Source organism: Myripristis murdjan, chromosome 19, assembly GCF_902150065.1.
Source record: "Myripristis murdjan chromosome 19, fMyrMur1.1, whole genome shotgun sequence".
Taxonomy (NCBI): Eukaryota; Metazoa; Chordata; class Actinopteri; order Holocentriformes; family Holocentridae; genus Myripristis; species Myripristis murdjan.
Genome location: NC_043998.1, coordinates 14,733,540 through 14,752,636, shown reverse-complemented (window position 1 = coordinate 14,752,636; position 19,097 = coordinate 14,733,540). Strand labels below are relative to the sequence as shown.

Sequence of the window (19,097 nt, the reverse complement as noted above, 5' to 3'; positions counted from 1 at the left end):
CTTGCATGCTGCAGTTTTCCACACTTGTCCAAAACAGTGATGCAGTCTCACCTCTCCCTAGATGTGCCACCACTTAGTATGCAGCTCAACCTCAAACACCATTTACGGTTCACTCAGAGCACAACACACACACACACACACACACACACACAGACAGTCTTGAAGCTCTCGCCTTATTGACCTGCTGCCTCGGAAGAGAAAAAGTGTTGTATACCTCTGGTTCACTGTCAAGAGCAGTTTGTGGCACTTTGACTTCAAAATGAGGATCTTTTGTAAAGGGAATGTAGTCTTTTATTGTGCCGGTCAGACAATGCGTGTGTGTTTATGTGTGTATTTTAGCTGGTTAGGACAGAAAAAAAGACAGCACTGTAAAACGTCTCCATCTTAGGTCATTTAGTTTATCTTCAGTGTTTAAATCCTGTGTTTCTTCACACAAACGAAAACAAATCTGCCAGCGGGATGAGATAATCCCACTTGTTTCTGATGCTGATCAACTCGTCTCCAGAATTTTCTTGAATCAAGGGTCATTTTCTTGATACTAGTGGGCTGATCTGCCTTATTCAGCCTTGTTTCAACTATGTTGAAAGACGCCAGATTATTTAGCCAGACCATACTCTGCATTGCACTGTACGTTTTGCTGTCACCTCCGTTAGACTTTCAGTTTGATGCACACTTGTGTTTGTGTACCTGCTCACTCTAATTATGCCTCTCTGCAGTGAAATTATTAATATTCCAACAGTGCCGGGGAAGGTATTATCCTGAAGTCAATACCATGTCCAAACAGGGGACAAGCACACACTGAGAGCCAGAAAAATAATCTATATGCCTAATTAATTTAGCACATCTAGCTACTTTACCCAGTTTGATATGAATAAATGAGATAGTTTGTGGTTTCCTCTCTGCATGCTGTCCCCAATTTAGTGTCATTTTTGCTGATTTATGTTCCCACTGGATGACTGTTTTGCCGACCTTGGTCAAATTCAAATCGTGTGGCTGCTCTTGATTGAACTTGCCTGGTGTGATGGAGATAGGGGAATAAGCTCACACTTGGCACTTGAGCCATCACGAAAGAAACAGTTTCTGTTTGAGGAAAAGGAACAGGGTTCAACTTATTAACAAAGTCCAGGACATCGGCCGATCGGGTAATCACAACACTTTGCAGCGCCTTGCATGCGTCACGAATGCAGAAGTTTGAATCTCGGGACAGAGCCTTGCTGTGTCCGTCTCTTCTCCGTCTCCGGCCCCGTTCACAGTGCAGAGCTCCTCTGAACCCTCACTGCGCTGTGTGTTTGTGCCCCCACTGCTTCACATAACATATGGCATTCGGTGACACTTTCAGCCAAAGCGTCTCACCATGAGCGCATTTATTTTTAGCACGAGTTGTCCTAGTGGGAATCAAACTCCTAACACAGGACCACCAAGAGTGTCCCAGATAACCTTATTCACAGCTCTAGCAACTGGGGTGCATCACTAACGAGGGCATCGCATCACTGTTCTGTCCCGCTCGGTTTGCTTTGACTTTGGACATCAGCGGGAAAGTGTCCTCTGCCTGTCCACTGCCTGTTTTTACTATTCAGTAAAAATCTTTTTTTCTTTCCAGAGACCACTCCAACACCCTGCTCCTTTTTCAAAGAAAACCACTGCTTTATTGCAAGCAGTAGTTTAGAGGTCACCGTCTGGGGGGACAAAATGTTTCTCCCTACTAATGTAGTCATCCAGAAAGAGAGCAGCGCAACACACAGCATCAGACAGCTCGAAAGCATTCAACTCCAGGCATTCAATCTCCCCGCTTTTCATTTCCTTCCTTTGACAAGTGCCTCTCATTCGTCCATCGTGTTTGTCAGACAGCACGAAGGGATCAAGAGTTCATGTTCAGTCATGATGGAGGCAGTCACGAAAACTGGGGCAGTGATGTCGTTAGGTGGGCCAAGATTATTTCCTCCTGAGTGAACGGTAGCTTCAACATCTTCGTCAGATCAGAAATGACTGTTAGCCTGTCACAGACGAGCACTACTTTTGGAGACAGCACAGGGGATGATGAAGCTTTTTAGATCTTGGTTTAAAAATGGCTTATCTGTCCAGCTGACCGTCCGTGTGCTGCAGGAATAAAACAGCAGAGCAGCTAGACTGGAACGACTGGAAATATATGACTGTTTTAAAATAATCATACATTTTTGCTACTCTCTATCACTAGATTTAATAACATATAGTTTTTGTGATGCAGCCTGTACCAAAATGAAAGCTTTTCTATTTGCTGTTCTCAAGACTTGGTGTTTAGCAGGCAGAGGTGGAAAGTACATTTACTCAAGCACTGTTTTTGAGTACAATTTTGAGGTACTGGCGCTGTAACAAAAACAAAATATGGTGCATTATTTGATTGCAAACTAGCCAACAGGATGTTGAGCAGTCAGCTACAGCATTGAAATACTTCTTACGGGTTAATGCATCAATAATTTAATATTATTCACAATTGATACTTTCACTTTTTGTACTTAATTATATGTAACAGATAACACTTCCAGACTTTTAATTAAATTTTTAAATACAGGGCTTTTACTTTTAAGGGAGCATTTTAAGGGAGCATGGTATTACTTTTATGTAAGCAAAGGATTTTTATTTTTATTTATTTATTTATTTTTTGATATTTTTCACCCTTTGCTAGTCATTACTGGGAAAAACAGCCAGAGCAGTATGCTTAGAATTATAGTGAAGTTTATAATAATAATGATCTTTAGTTTGTGCAGGCATGACCCAGCAAAAGGTGAATTTAGTACAACAGATTAAATAGGGACAACCAGCGTTCCCAAAATAAGAAAGAGAATCAGTGTGTGAACCCCAAATAAGAGTCAGTTTATTTAAAAGCAGCAGTGAAAATGTTTTTTTTTTTTTCTGGTCTTGGCAGCTTCAGGGCTCCGGGGGAGGTCTGAGAGCGAGTGAAACTGAAGGGAGGTTAGGTTTGAGGCAACGCTCAGGCCCCGGGGTCTGAGGCCTGGGCCAGACGAGCTGTAGGCTGCTCTGGAGGGAGAGGCTCAAGATTCAGGCTGCCCTGCAAGGGTCCAATGAGAGCCACCATCCAACAGTCATCCTGGTTGAGCAGTTCCTACGAGGTTACCACAGCGCTCCACTGGCACTGGTTTGGTGATGGACAGTGCGTGGCGATCCTCCCTGGTCAGAGTCCCTGCCGCTCTGGTCGTCTGCTTAAAACTGCAATAAATTAGGTCAGTAGCCATTAGGACAATGCAGCTCACTTGTGGTTGACAGACAACTGGGGCAGTACAGTGTTTGGCTGCTGGTGCTTTCTCCAGTGGCCGCAGCTGTGGCAGAGGACGCCGGACATGGTGCTGAAGGAGCTGGCTCGCTGAACTGCCTCAATTTACACAGCACTTCTCTGAAAACAGAGTTTACAGAGCGCTTTATAGGGAACAAGGGAAACAAAGCATGAAAGGCAGTCGGTAATAGAAAACAAAGAGCAACAACACAAGACTCAAGCCAAGAAAAGCAATTACATAAAGGCTTTAAAAGTCTGTAAAAGCATGTCTCGAGAAGTGATTTGAAAGGAATCACTGACTTTGCTGGCCTAATTTAAATAAATAGATGAAGGACTGGTAAGTACGGGCACTGACAGCCACAATGGCTAAACAGACACAGAAAAGAGCGCCACCTACAGACACTCAAATTTCATCCAGAGAAAATTGATGAAAATGAAAAATATGTCACACTCACCTTGATTGATTGATAAATGATCTCTGGGAAATTCCGTACCGAAACACCACAGCAATGAGCGCTTAGATGTCGCCAAAAGTAAAAAACAAGAATTTTAATGAGGAGTACCCCTTTAACTGTCATTGGCCCAGTCAAAATCTCTAGTTTCAAAGCCTGCCTGTCAGTTTTTGTTTGTTGAGGCACAAAAAGGGGACTCCATTGACATGAATGGATAATGCTGACTGAATTAGTTTATTTGTCTTGGTTTGTACATTTGTATCTGACTGGGTTTTGGTTCATGTACCAGGTCTAGTTTTTTTTTTTAATAAAGAGGTTTTACAGGTTCTACAAGACTGTAATCTGCCTGATCCACCCGACATTCACCACCAAGGCACCTTCCTTACCTTTACGGTGTGTTTCTCCTGTCTTCCAGAGACACACCACAGGCCAATGAGGGAGGACCCAAGACGGCCCGGTCCAAAACCTCATCCCGGTTCCCCAGATTGGGCCGCAGCCGCCACCAGGAAGCCCGACCGGAACCTCAGAGCGGCGACCTCTAACCTTGGAGGCTCTGGCCTTATCTCGTACAGGCTCTGCATCCACCTGGGACTACAGCGGAGGTCAGAATTGGCTGCCAGTGTGTGTGGATGTTCAGGGGCATCTAATGGACCCTTTGAGCCTTAGAGATAAAAAGCCACAGTCCTGGAGGGGAGATGGATGCGTTTACATCGCAGGTCTCAGTCGCAGAGGAGATGTAAATCTTTGTGCGTTGGCCTGGCTGAGTAAAAGATAAATGATTCCCCTGAGGATTCCTATCAAAGGACCCAATCACACAGTACCTCTTACCTCACTGAGAGACAGAAAGACTCTTTAGAAACTGCACACGGACTCGCCTGGACTACTCTTTCTTATCTCATACACAATGAGATTATGGGGACAATTTTTCCTATTCTGCTCAGTTTTGTAGTGGAAGTGTATCATGGTCACAGTGCCTACAGTGTTTTGTAGCTGCTTTCGTGCTCTCGGGGAGGGAGGGACGGCTATGTTGAGGGGTGGGGAGTGGATAGATAAAAGTATTCTTGTGGGATTTTTTTTCTTTTTCTTTTTTTTTTAGTGCCATTACTTTCTAAGCAACCATAATCCACTCTGCCTCTGGCGATGGGCATTCATCTTCCCTACTTCTGTCACGTCATTATTGCTTTTTATTGATAATCTGCACAAAACACAACGTATCCCACTAACACCAGGTAGTAATTAAAAATGTGGATGAACTGTGACCTCCAGTTGGTGTTCACTATAAGGCAAACAACCAGGGGTATGAACAAAACTCAGTCATAATTTCACAACAAAAGCATCAGTGTATGCTTTCAACCATCCTCATGTCTTACATCAATTTAAAATACTTCTTCTGATGTATACTATGAATTCAAGTGATAAGGATTTGAACTGAAACAATGGGGTAAACTCCACTACATCGCTCACTATCAGACAAATGAGGGTCTTCATCAGGTCGGCTGGCTGTACTTAAAGATCCAGTGCACATAAGCATTGTTTAACTGATGTGTCTTTGCGGGATTTAATGCGGTGTTATGTTGCAAATGAATGTCTTAACGATGACTAAACACTTGAACAAAAGCTGCTTGTTAGAGTGCATGAAAAGGGCTGCTGAGCGTCAAGTGTGTGTAAAGCAGAAGCTCATGCATATGTATGTATTACCCAAGAGTAACTGGAGACTATGTTCAAACGAGGAGTGATTGTGTTGAAGGGCGTCTGAAAACTTTAATCGAAGTGTCAGCTCACCGAATGATAAACACCGTTCACCGACTATGAGGGGAACAAAACAAACAAAAGCTTGTGGGTTTTAATTACAAGTCTTCCCATACTCATTCATATGCACAAATGACTTGTGCACACTCGGTAACATCCAGCGAATGGTTAAAACTGCACAGTATTTCCATGAAACCACTCCCAAGGAGAGTTTGAAATAAAGGTTTTTATCAGACTTCTCAGTGACCTTTTACAGAGCGATTCGGTTGAAGGACACCATGCTGTGAGCTGGCCAATAAACCGTCAGAATGAAAAAGAAAGGAAGACACAGCCGCCGTATCAAAACCTCAGTTAAGCAGATTAAACCGATGATTTAGAGTGTTACTTTTTAACTAAAGAGATTTCACACATTCATTTTTTCTCATTGTTCATTCTGGCCAACAGCACTGCTGTTGCTTCCTATATACAACAACATGTAATGTTACTTAAATGGGCGACTATTATTATTGTAGGCTATCTTCTGCTGCGATACAGTAATTCAGTAAATTTGGTAATATTTTAGGCATAGCACCTCTTCATATGCATTACGAAAATCAGTCTGCAGTATCATATTACATTCTATACAGCTGTCAAACAATATTGCAACATAAGCTCTATTATAACGATGAGATGGTAGTTTTTACATAGACTTCTCTTGAACTTGGACAGTAAAGGACCACCGGCGGGTCACAAACGGTCTGCACAAATGTCTATAATATATGTATGGTGATGTACAGTTATTATGCACAGGGTTACTTCATTCACTTAAAACCACGTTTGAGAAGCCCTTATTAAACCTGGAACCGAGAGAAAACAGGATGCACACGTGGACCATATGAGTTTTCAGTGCCACCTGGAACCTTTGTTTCTTTATAACAGATGCTCGTGGGAAGCTCGGGTCCTGGATCTTGCAATTGCTAAGTGCATATTGAAAACCAATTTGAATCGTGGCACTCGTTTGTTAAAAGTTAAAGTATTTTTAGCTTCTTTGGCTCGGCTCGCTGGGTGCCAGAAATATCTATATGACCTTTTAGTTGAAAATAATAAAAGAAAAGGCTGTAAGGAAAAAAAAAAAGAGAGAGAGAGAGAGAGGTTTCTGGTGGACACACAGGTTTACTTGGGGCTTGTTAGCTGTCATTCAAACACAACCAACAAACAACATTATGATACAAACAAACAGTATGATTTTAAATGGTTCCTTTTCCTTCTCTCCAAAGCCTCCAGATGCTGGATGAATTTAATCAAACTGTATCTGGAGGGCAACAATCAGAGGAAGGACAAGGAGAGGAAGCGAGTTTAGTTTATTGAGATGCAGCCTAAGTGTTCTCTTGCAGTGTGCCATGTCTGTTCTCATGTATCTTTCTGTCCTTGCCTTAGCTCAGCAGTCAAGCCTTATTTGCCAGTGTCACAGTGAAGAGGGGCTGAACAATAAAGTACATTGTGTACAGTGCATACAGCACCAGTGCGTCTGTGTCATTGTTTACCTTGCGTGCATTTACGGCTGAAGTTAAAAGGTCATTAGGTAATCCTGCTCTGTATGTACTCCATTGTGTGTGCGTGTGTGTGTTTGTTTGTATGCCTGCATGCATTCATGCATGTACACTCACACACACTGCACAAAAATCTACATCTTAACAAGTCATTTAGTCTTGTATTGAGTCTTAAAATCTTTTTTTTTGTTTTTTTGAAAAGAAAAAAAAAAAAAGACGGGGGAGTAAAATAGCCCTGCTCGTTTCCAGTGCTAATCACCTTGCTTCCAGAATTTTCTTGCATCAAGTGTTGTTTTCTTGATGCTATTCTGCCTTGTTTCAACATCTTTATACTTGATCCTGGACAAATTCCTGAAACAATTGAAATTGCATTGGAAACTAGTGGGATTATCTCCTCCCACTGACAGATTTTTCATTTCTTTTAAGAAAACCAAGATTTTAACACTGAAGGAAAGACTAAATTACTTCTTAAGCTTGAGATTTTTTTTTTTTTTTTTTTTTTTTGCAGTGTAGGTGTGTATGATACAGACGGCAGGTGTGTTTTGAAGCATGCGTGTGTGTTTGTGCAGATAAATGAATACATGAACGCATGCATTATGCCCTGGATGTGTACGCATGGATGGATGGATGGGTGAATGAGTGGATAGATGATGCGAATCCTATCATCTAAGCATCTGCGTCCCCCCGTGCATCTGTTTTGCCTGTCGAATGTTTATTTAACCTTCACTGCTTCACTAAGCTGCCTCTAAGCTTTTATTCATACCACCCTGCCATTTTGGGAAAACACAGTTTTGTGTTTTTACGAAAGTGCGCTGCATTGAGCCGGTACAGAGAAGAATGGCAAGAGTATACTAAATGCTCATTGTCCATTGACCAGAAAATTGGTTACAAGCCCATTTACGATCTGGATGGCTGCTCTTGGCAACGTTAGACAGTGCATACATACACACACACACACACTCACACACACACACACACATGACTGCATAGAGGCCAAGTGCACTGAACACTGACACAAACATCACCTGCAATGTTTCGATTGTGTTTCAGGTGAGTGATAGAATGGAATGGAATGCTGACACAAACATCTCCGGTTTCAATTTTTTTTTTTTTTTCAGGTGTGTCAGAGAATATATCCTAATAGACTAGCCTAGAACTGAACAGAGAGCTGACAGAAACATCACATGCAATGTTTTGAGTATTTTTTCAGGTGCTTCACAGACTAGAATAGACCAGAATAGTGTCACAGAGCCTACTTTCTCCATTCCAGTGTGTAATTTCCTCAGGTCTATATTGGTGCATTCCTCTTGCTCATCTGAGTCGTGAGCCTGTGATGTCTGAGAAATGCCTGCTCACTTGTGTTTAGTCTTTCTGCTCACACACCTTCTCTGTAGGGGGACTTTAATTCCCTGACTGCCTGACCTTTCAAGGAGAAGCAGCGCCCCTTTAAAATGTCTTTGTTGTTAACATTTGGTTTACCGTTAGTCAGCTCTAAAGAAGGGAATATGTTCACTTGTTTGTCAGCATTACAAAATGTATGTTTTGATTGTGCCTCTTGAGAAGGTAAATTTGATAAATCTGTCTGAGAGTAGATTTTAGCTCCTGTGTCAAAGTGGCATCCCTGACTGGCCACAAGACAGCAGCTGACGGGATTGTGAGGGTTTTTGGAAGACCGTGAACCAACATGAGTTTTTCACTGCAGGAAAAAGGAGGGCCATCATTGTTTTGTTTAATGTGTTCAAGTTTTTTTTTTGTTGTTTTTTTTTTCCAACCAGTAGTTTTCTGCAGAGGACCCTAAATCACTGACCTAATGAGGCTATTTGTGTTTTTCCTTTCTGTGGCCGGTCTTTATAAATCCTTTTTATCTGCAAAGTCAACGCCTGCATGCTGGTCCATCCTTCGCACTCACACTACCAAGCATCCTCACTCACAGCAAATAGAATAAAAAATAGAATAGAATAGAATAGAATAGACCAAGTATTGGCTGTTCATTTGCCAGTCATTGTTTAGTACAGAATATGTACCTTATGAGTATAGTTAACACTGAAAAGTCAACCTTACTATATCTATAGGGTTAACTATGAATAAATGCTGTTGCTCATCTCCAACCGCTCCGTGTCTTTCCTCCTCTCTCCTTTCTCCTTGAAGATAAGGAGCTCCATCTCACCTCTCTTTGTCCATTGTCCTGGGACTGTATGTGATTACCAGGCTCTTACCTTTGTGTGTGAGGAACATCAAGGAGACGGGGGCCTTGGTTTAAACAAGGTCACTGTATAAACAGCGCTCCTATCTCTATAACACACAGCCGCTGCTTGGCTCCCAGGACTCGTGGTCATTATAATGATGAGGAGCCAGCCGACATCTCGCACTGTACAGACAACAGGCGGCTCCGGATGGAGCTCCTTAACAGAAACCATGTAAGGATACAGAATGGGAGATTAGCATATGAGCTTTATATTTATGCCTGCCAGAAGGACACCAACAGATGCTGCTAGGAGACCGCAGGATTTTCACCAGGTCTGCCTGAACGGTCTGAAATGCTCATGGTAACTTGGCCAGCTGATGGCCTGTAATTGCTTTTTTCATTTCAAAATTCTCCTCCATTCAAATTGCTTATGAAAGTGCATTGCTCGCCATTCTAAAGTTCAAGACCTGTTTTTTTCCAAGACTGGTCCCATCCACTCTCGCTGCTTTTTGTGCTGCACTGACACGTCTTTGTGCCACGTGCTCCCGCCGCACCACACGTAGTCCCTCACCACGACTTTACTGCCTGCTCTACACCAAAGTTTGCTGGCTACAGGGTGTGTGGACACGGACAGGGGACAATCAGAGCGCCTAAAAACCGAGACGTCCACCTGGCCGGGAAGCAGTGCCGCAGCCTGTCCAACAAACAACACAATCAAATGACAGGTGCAGACGGAGCTGCCAGGAATGTGTTGTGAAAAGTCCACATCAGGCAGGCTTTTCACGGCACAGTTTGGGGCGAGCTTTCAAACGCGCCCACCTGCAGTGTAAAAAAAAAAAAAAAAAAAAAAAAAAACATGCTCTAAAATCTGGTTTGGTAATGATGGGGCCTCTGTGTACCACCAAAGATGTTGAACAAAAAGACACCATATTGAGGATAATCACTGTAGCTAAGCATTTTTTTTTTTCATTTAGATTTTGCATACTGTTTCCTCTTTGAAAATGTGAATTATCTCAGTTGTTGAGGATGTACACCAAATGTTGAAAATGTGGCGTGACTTTTTTTTTTACCATCTGTTGGAGTTAATCACTATTTTTGGAGGCCTTGATAAGCTAGCTTGTTACCCAAGTGGTTCACAACTTGATGCTATTGCTAAGTTTTTGTTTGTTTGTTTGTTTGTTCTATATATTTCATTGTGTCAGCCATTTCTCAGCTGAAAGCCAAGAACACAAGTTGGTATATTTCACTTTGACGGAGCCAGGCTAATGACTCCTATAGACTTCAAGTCATTATGCTAAGCTAACACAAAATGCTGCCCTCATAGGAACTGAACCACTGGACGTACAGAGGTGAAAATGGTATCGAACATCATGTCTCAGTTTGAGTAAGTCTGAAAATTTTGCCCAAAATGTTGGAGCATTCCTTTCACAGCCCACAGTGTGCATCCTCTCCTTGAATACGTCATATTAGGCTAAATATCACCACTGGTCGACCTCTGATCGGGTGTGGATTTCCACTGGCCTGTATTTCCACCTGCATTTTTGTTGCACTGATTTCTCAGGAACTGAACGCATGTCAGAAAACAAGCCGCGCGTGTGAGCGTGAAGGCTCTCTCATCGTATTCGGAGGCTGCTGCTCTCCAGCTGGCACCAGTTGAAATGAAAGTTTGTCCATGTTTCCCTGTAGAGGGTGAGCTGCTCCTCCTCTGCACCCACCACACTCAACACAATACCTGCTCAACCTCTCTCTCTCTCTCTCTCTCATCCTCACTCCCTCTCACCGCCTCTTGTTTTCTCTCACTCTTTCTTCCTTTCTCCTCTCTTGCCCCACCTCCTTTCCCTCTTTCTTCACCTTACTTGCTTTCCTTCCTCTACAGACCCCTTCCTTTTCCTCTCTCTCTCTCTCTCTCTCTCTCTCTCTCTGTCGCTCTCTCTCTCTCTCCATCTCTTTCCCTCTGAGACTCGGCCTGTTTGGCGAGACGACAGGCACGTTGTGTTTACTGAACCTGTCATCGGCTGCCTCTGTTCATTACCTATTCAGCGGTGAGGCAGGAGAGACAGAAAGCACCAGCCCTTCGGAGGATATTCCTCCACCGCTCTCCCCGCTGTCTGTCCCTGAATCTTAAACGCCGCTCTGAAAATTGATTGTTGCAGGTTTTTTTTTTTTCTTTTTTCCTCACTCTTACTTACTCCTCTTCTTTTTCAATTTGTTCTCTATCGAGTGCAAACCCCTGCCCTGTTGTGTGAAACGAAGTTCACACCACCTGCATTCAGAGGGAGCAGGGGGTGGATCAGGAGGATCACCTGAGGCTCTGAAGAGGGGATAAACTTTTGTTACGTCTTATCTGAATTAACTCCAAAGTTAAGCTATAATGGATTATGTTAATTAATATGCTAACAGTTCTGGGAACATGGGAAATCAACTGCGTGCTTTATCCTTAAGCTGTTTATCAACTTTGGCATTTAGGCGACGTACACCGCCATTAAAATCAACATAATTAGATAACAGATAAGCTGATTTTTACCATGTTGGCGCGCAGATAAGAATAAAGTGGTACAAAGCAAATACCGACAACATGTGACATAGCATGTTAATTTCAAGATGAGGTTAGAGGTAAACAAGTCGGATGGCCTGCCTTGCTGTTTGTACTGCGGAACGTAATCTCATCTAATCAGGTTTTCCTCTCAACACGAGAAAAAAATCTGCCATTAGGATGAGATGATCCCACTTATTTCCAATGCAGTTTCATCTGCATCAGGAATTTATTCTAGGAAGTATGATCATGTGAAGGGAGAATAAGGCAGATCAGCCGACTAGGATCACAAAAATGACACTTGATTCAAGGAAATACTAGAAACAAGTTGATTAGTATTGGAAACAAGTGAGATTTTCTCATCCCACTGGCAGATTTGTTCACTTGTTTGAAGAAAAACACTGAGGTTTTTTTTTTTTTGGTTTTTTTTTGCAGTGTATGGTTGTGCGCCTCTCTGTACAACACCAAGCTCCATTTTGGTCACCATATTGTAGAAAACCGAGACTTTCTTGGATCTCGCGAGGCTTTCACCAGTTCTCGTCCTCTCCTTTCACCATTCTCCCCTCTACCTCTACCCTCTGCCGTGCAATTGTATCCTGACGCGTGCTCTGCCTGCCTCTCAAAGCTATCACAGCCTCTCACAATAGCCTCTGGCGCTCTTTTGATCAACCCAGAAGCTTGATCTGAACACCTCGCAGCGCTGCTTAAACCACAGCAGGGGATGAAGCGCAAGGTGAGCGCAGGTGAGGAGTAGTCCTACTGCGCCGCTGACAGGACTGCCAATGACGGCTGGGATTCCTGGAGGAGCCTGAGAACTCGCATCGGCTTACAAGATGCACCTCAGGAATAAGACATCAAAAAGAAAACATTATCCCACAATGCGTAGGAATCCCAGTCCAAGGCTGTAGGTAGCTGGTTTTCGGGGATGGATTTTTCTTTGCACTACTAAACCTTGGCAGTGTTGCTGAGACGCTGTGCCCACTCTGTTGTGTTGGTAACCATTGGAGAGGCCGCACTCTTATGTGTTTATCTAGTATTGATCCTCCTTGGTATACCCGGTGGACAATTCTTTCCTTTCTTTTTGCATTCATTTATTTTCGCAAGGGTGCAGCTCATCCCAGCATGCATTGGGTGGGAGGTAGGGAAACATCCTGGACAGGTCTAGAGGCGTAACAATTTATACTGAAACTTTGACTCTGCCGTCCTCGCTCCCCTGAACTGTACATGTGTGATGAACTGTGACTTTTGTTTTTCTTACCCCAGCTCTTACACATACACTTTTTTAGCATGGTGCAACATTACAGTTGTTACGCAGAGCATTCAACATTTTGATTAATAATAAGTTTAGTCCTAATATCTGGCTCTTCTAAATGTGGCATGCAAAGGCCAAAGCACTATTCAACTTTTTCTCTTGAATGGTTGATTTATGTTTAACTAAAAAAAGAAAGAAAGAACTTGAAAATGCTGATTCAGTTTTTCAAGCAAAACTTTGATATAAGCCGGACTATGGTCGAAAAACCAAAGTGAAAAAAGTGAACCCTGAAGAGGTCACTAATCCTGGGGACAGATGGATAGACACTGATAGTACTGGCAACATAAGCCACATTCACACTGTTCATATTTGTTCTGAGATGTAACACAAATCTCATACCAATATGGACTGATGTGCACAGAGTAACAATAACCAAACATCTGTTTTTCCAGTTATTTTGCTTTCTTTCTATTGTTCTGTCCCTTTATCCTCAATGCTGAGCCAAACTGCCCTGGGAGCCAAATTTATGACAATTGCCTGAAGAGAGTGACATTATCATTGTGGCAGCAATGCCAAATTCTGTTTGAGAGAGTTCAAATACAAAAGCGGCATGTGGGTTGCATAACTTGGGGTATGATTTTGTGCTGCAAATCCATTTGGTCCAAGCATGGATTTGTGGTACAGTCTCCAGTCTGTTTTGGACGTGAGAGCAGAGAGCAAACTCCACACAGAGAGGTCTGGGCCCAGAAATCCAACCTGGGTCCCTCTGAGCTGTGAGATGACCATCCTGCCACTCCTTGCTGCCCCATGAGCTGAACATGATAGCAATAATTTGAGGGATTAAAGCAGGTTTTTCTATCCACTAGAGTCTATCAATTACAGAGGCTGAGGCCCATCCAGACAGTGTGATTTGAAATCCCTTTTCATGCGATCAGTAAGAGGAGGTGGTGGAGGAGAATGGGAGTGTAATTGCACACTTAATCATGGGAAGTGGTGTTTTATGGCCAGAACTGATGACCCTTAAAAGGAGGGCGGGCAGGATGTAATGGTGGCGGAGGGTAGAGGAAAGCGCTATTAGTGTCTTTAATAAACCTGACGCAGTGGGACCGGACCTCCTATTGCAGCGGAAATACCTCTGGCTTTATCTCAAAAAGTAAGGTAAAGGTGGGTTTTTGTGCCCTCCACCCCTCCCTCTCTTTTCCTTGCTCCGTGCATTCCGCCCCTGTCTCACCTGGTCCTATTTTCTGGCTACGACATGGCATTTTTAGTAGTTAGCTCTGAGGCAGAAATCACCAACCCCAGCAGTGACCTCTGTCATTACCTCTTAGAGTCTGTATCCTCTCTCTGTTCTGCCAGAGCACACAGAGAGAAAGTGAAAGAGGGCAAGGAGAAGTCCGAAGGGCACATACAGTCGAGCAGAGAGGATAGAAAATGAGGAGGAGGACGAGGAAGAGAGGGCAGAGGGGGAGAGAGGCGGGAGACAGAGAGGTGCGCGCCATGGAAACGATGGAAAGAAAAGATGTGCAGATGAGAAAAAACAAGAGGACGAGGAGAGGAGAGAGAGCAAGGAGATAGAGGTTAAAGAGCAATCGAGAGAGAAAGAGCAGTGGAAATGAGGTGAAATAAAATGCCACAAGGGAAGCAGGTGGGACAAAATAAAAAAGGAAGAAATAGAGATTTGGACTTGGGACTCAAAATAGCCAGAGAGGGAGGCTTCCATTCAACCGACCTCTTCTGAAAAGGAAGCAGAGGAGACAAATTTCAAAGCAACCGATCACGCCACAGCGGGTCTGTCTTGTCTGAGGTGAGCGCTGGAGGTCAGCCTCGTTTGTTCTCCATGGAGACGAGGGGTCCTTCATGTGATGAGAAGGAGAGAGAGAGAGAGACGGGAAAACACAAAGTGGGTGAAAGATGAGACCGCCAGTGATGGGAAACATGAAGGCAAACACGCACACGCGACTGACAGAGGGAATACATTTGACTCACAAACAGGTGCCTCTCATGAATGTGTAATGGTGTTGGCTGTGCGATGCCGCATACGAATCGGTGAAGACTAGATGGCCTTCATGCCGACCGATGAGAAACAACACGCTGCTGGGACGGATTGCAAAGTCCTTGTCCAAGCTCTTGTCATGCCCAGGTCACTGTTTAAAGTTGCCCCAGTCAACTTTGCACTTTAGCTGCCTCAGGTGGCTTTAAGAAAAAGCTGAATTCTCATGATGCCAAAACCCAGGAATCCCAGGGACAAAGGAACACCTAACCCAAAACTTACTATTTGATATCATTTACTTTCTCTTGGATGTTTGAAAAAAAAAATGTATGCCCCAATGGAGAGCAGTGATTGAAAAAGTTGTGGCCTTTTCTGTAGAGTTGATCAACAATTTTGACAACAGCAGCAAAAACGCTATGAAAATGTCAAGATGAGCCATGTGTAAGTCACTACAGACAATAATGAGTATTTTTGGTCTTCATTTTGGTGAATGTGCAGGCCAGTTGCACACAGTGAGAGTGCAACTGGACTGTTAATTGATTTTCATAAATTTTAATGCAGAGATCCAGAAAAAGCTCTGTGTTCATGGTGGTTTCTGTACTGCAGCATTGTGAGGGAGCAGGCCTGGGCTTTTTTGCGGGTCAACTGGGAAGAACACACTTCAGATTTTGGTCATTTCATATGAGTCACATTTGTTTCAAGTCAAAGTTCATAGCGAAGGTTTTGGACATCCATGATTTAAAGGTTTGTTGCTCAAAGCTGAGGCTTGAACTCAAAACCTCAGCATTGGTCTACTGGCTACGGTGGTGCAAATACCACACGCTGACCGATTGCACCACTGGAGCCTGGATCGTTCTTGGCTAAGTTTGTTGAACAGATGGCCACCAAACAGAAGACTTTCATTACTTGGTCAAAGGTCGAGTTTCAGCCACACTATCATATAGAGATGTAGAAAAAGGTCTGTGTTGCTGGTTATAAATCTTGGGAGGACTGCAGAAGCTTGAGGGAGTGTTTCTAGTGGTCAGGTGAAGAGAACTCAACTTCTCTAAAGTTGTCTTGTAGTTAAGCTTCTGGTTCTCAGTATCTTAAGCTTAAGTTGTTCCAGACGAGTCTGAAGCTCAAAACCATCGGCATGGAGCATGGCACATATTCATCTATGAAGGCAATCAGTGAGTAAGGTTGATAGTCATATAATAATCATAAAGATATCTAGTTAAATACTATGCATTCTTGGTGAGGTTTTAATTGTTAAGGGAACACTTCAAACACAACTGCAGAACAGAGAACAAATGTTTCAAATGCTCTAGCCATTTTTGTTAGAATGGAGTTGATTAAAACGTTTATTAAACAGTATCAAAAAGATATGAAAACATCTTTTTTGAATTCTTAAACTCTTTGTGCAGTGTAGATGTTCAGCATAATCCAAGGCTTTCTCCAACCTTTGACTGTAATCAAACACCCACCAGGCTCCAGTGGCGCAATCGGTCAGCACGCGCTACTTATAAGACAGTAACCTGCAGAGCAATGCCGAGGTTGTGAGTTTGAGCCTCACCTGGAGCAACGGGTCTTTAACTTCTAGTAAACTAGAAACAAAACATGTTGCATGCAGTGTGAAGGTGGGCTTTCTTCTCCGTTGACCCCTAAAAACACCCTACTATATGATTTCTACATCTCTGTGTGATAATTTGGCTGAAACTCGACCTTTGACCAAGTAATGAAAGTCTTCTGTTTGGCGGCCATCTGTTCAACAAACTTAGCCAAGAACGATCCAGGCTCCAGTGGTGCAATCGGTCAGCGTGTGGTATTTGCACCACAGTAGCCAGTAGACCAATGCTCAGGTTTTGAGTTCAAGCCTCAGCTTTGAGCAACAAACCTTTAAATCATGGATATCCAAAACCTTGACTATGAACTCTGACTTGAAACAAATGTGTCACATCCGAAATGTCCAAAATCTGAAGTGTGTTCTTCCCAGTTGACCCGCAAAAAAGCCCAGGCCTGCTCCCTCACAATGCTGCAGTACAGAAACTTCACCATGAACACACAGCTTTTTCTGGATTGTTTATGATAGTGATGATATGATAGTTTTTGTGAAAATCAACCTTTGATCAAGTAGTAAAAGCTTTTGGTTGTTTCTAGTTTGTGGCCAGCTCACCAGCCTTTTGTCCCTTTTACACAAACATATTGTCCAGGCTCCAGTGGCGCAATCGGTCAGCGCGCGGTACTTATATGACAGTAACCAGCAGAGCAATGCCGAGGTTGTGAGTTCGAGCCTCACCTGGAGCAATGAAACCTTGAGATGCAGAAAACTTTTGCAAAACCTGGACTAAACAAAGACTGTGTCAGGGTGTGTGCCAGCCCTTTTAAGGAAAGGAATGCAGCTTTGTATTTATTTGAGCGAGTGTTTTTAAAAGACAGCTAAGAAGAGATCCCACCTTCACCTTGCATATAACGTATTTGATTTCTAAGCTTCAGTCACTACACTGACTGAAGCATCAGTGTAGCCAATGAGTGAGTAGGACTCCTGGCCAATGATCAAGCAGGAGGCGGGTCTTCAATTTGGTGAACATGGAGACCAGTTGCACACAGGTATTTGTGTTTCAGGCTTTTTCTGGAAATGGTTTATTCAGTCATTTATATTGGCAAAAGTGCATTTATTTGGGACATAATGAACATACTAATGAACACACGCCACTCTGGGCCAACAGGTATGGCTACAATTTTTGTTTTCCATGAGGCAAGCAAAAAACTTTTTTCATGGGACATTCAAGACAACTCAGGGTGAGTGAGTGATACACAATTTATAGTGTAGTGTGTTTGAGTGATGTATTCCTTTAACATGACCGGGGTCAGAAACGATCAAAGCCTGGAGGCAGAAAGTTTTGTGTAAGACCATAAAATGCCTGTGAAATAAAAAATCTGGGGCCGAAAAATTCCCAAATCGTTAGAGGCCCTTCAATGCCTTTCACCAATGTGCACATTTTATCTGTTGTGTTGTCAAATATTCAGTGTGAAGGCCTTGTCCTCGTCGGGTGATTCATGTGAGCCTATGACCTGGGGATTATTTTCTGCTGCATGGTGGGTGAGAAAAATGGAGCAGCGTTTGATCAGAAAACAAGCGAGTACGCAGCCTGAAGCAGGAGAAAATGTAGCACCATGCACCCAGCAACAGGGGAACCGTAACCCCAACAGTAACCCACACAAGCTGCAACAATGAAAAATGAAACAACCAACAATGTAACAGCCTCAGCCGTGGAGGGGCAGAGGATGGACTGGCCGGTGAATGCGGCACCTTCCACCTCTACAGGGTTTGCTGCTACTGGGAAAGAAGTGTGACAGGTTGCAGAGTATTATGCTGTACAATAAAAGAAATCTTGAATGTTTATATGGCAGTATGTGCAAATGCAGTATCTTATCATTCATTAAAACTGCCCAAAATGCTCATAGAAATCAAATTAAGGAGGAAAACAAATGCTCTTTAGAAAAGTAAATTTCTTGTCCTCAATATGACACTTAAATGCACGCTCCTTAGACCAAACTTTTTTCTTCTTAATGGATTTTATGGTCAAGTTCTACCTTCACTGTTGCACACCTGGTGCAATTTACAGCTGCACACTTTTGTAGTATATGTGTTTGTGCTGCTTAAAAACCACTGTGGGATTTTTTTTTGCATAAAAGTCTTTCCTGGTGCAGCCGAAAGGCTTGTTTCCCAAAGCAAAGTTGGACCTTTTCAAGTCTGAGAAAGTCTTTAATTTCTGCTAGACTCTGCAGCATGTTTTACAAGTTTGCTTTTTTTTTTTTTTTTCCCACACCACATTTAGCATTCCTGATGTCACACTGAATGTCGAACACGTTGTTGGCAGGTGTATTTATACCCAAACACCAACTGTAATTTAAGAAAGTGACAATTAGCTTTTGAACAGCACAGTGAAGGTAGCAGTTTCTTAACTACTGAGTCATTGCTGGAATCCTTGTGATTTGGCGCGTTGAAACGAGACATGTTAAGCTGTTAAATATCACACTCTTGCTGCTGTAGAATCCCTCCTTGCCCACACACGGCTTCCCTCACATCCTGGAAGTGTGCGCGCTTCGCTAAAAGAAAGTACATCTGTTTGTGTCTGTGCATGCACACACACTTCTGT

General features: G+C 43.1%; 1 protein-coding gene and 1 non-coding gene across 2 annotated transcripts in view; both read left to right on the top strand.

The window, feature by feature from the left end:
• Positions 1-6,967, top strand: part of snx29 (sorting nexin 29) — a 166,813-nt gene extending 159,846 nt beyond the window's left edge. Inside the window, exon 21 of the mRNA XM_030077892.1 lies at positions 4,136-6,967. Coding sequence (XP_029933752.1) covers positions 4,136-4,262 — 127 coding nt within the window. The 3' untranslated portion in view covers positions 4,263-6,967. The remainder of the gene's footprint in view (positions 1-4,135) is intronic.
• Positions 6,968-17,147: 10,180 nt separating this feature from the next.
• trnai-uau (transfer RNA isoleucine (anticodon UAU)) lies at positions 17,148-17,241 on the top strand. Its single transcript has 2 exons — positions 17,148-17,185; positions 17,206-17,241. It is a non-coding gene; the product is annotated as a tRNA-Ile (tRNA).
• Positions 17,242-19,097: the final 1,856 nt, after the last annotated feature.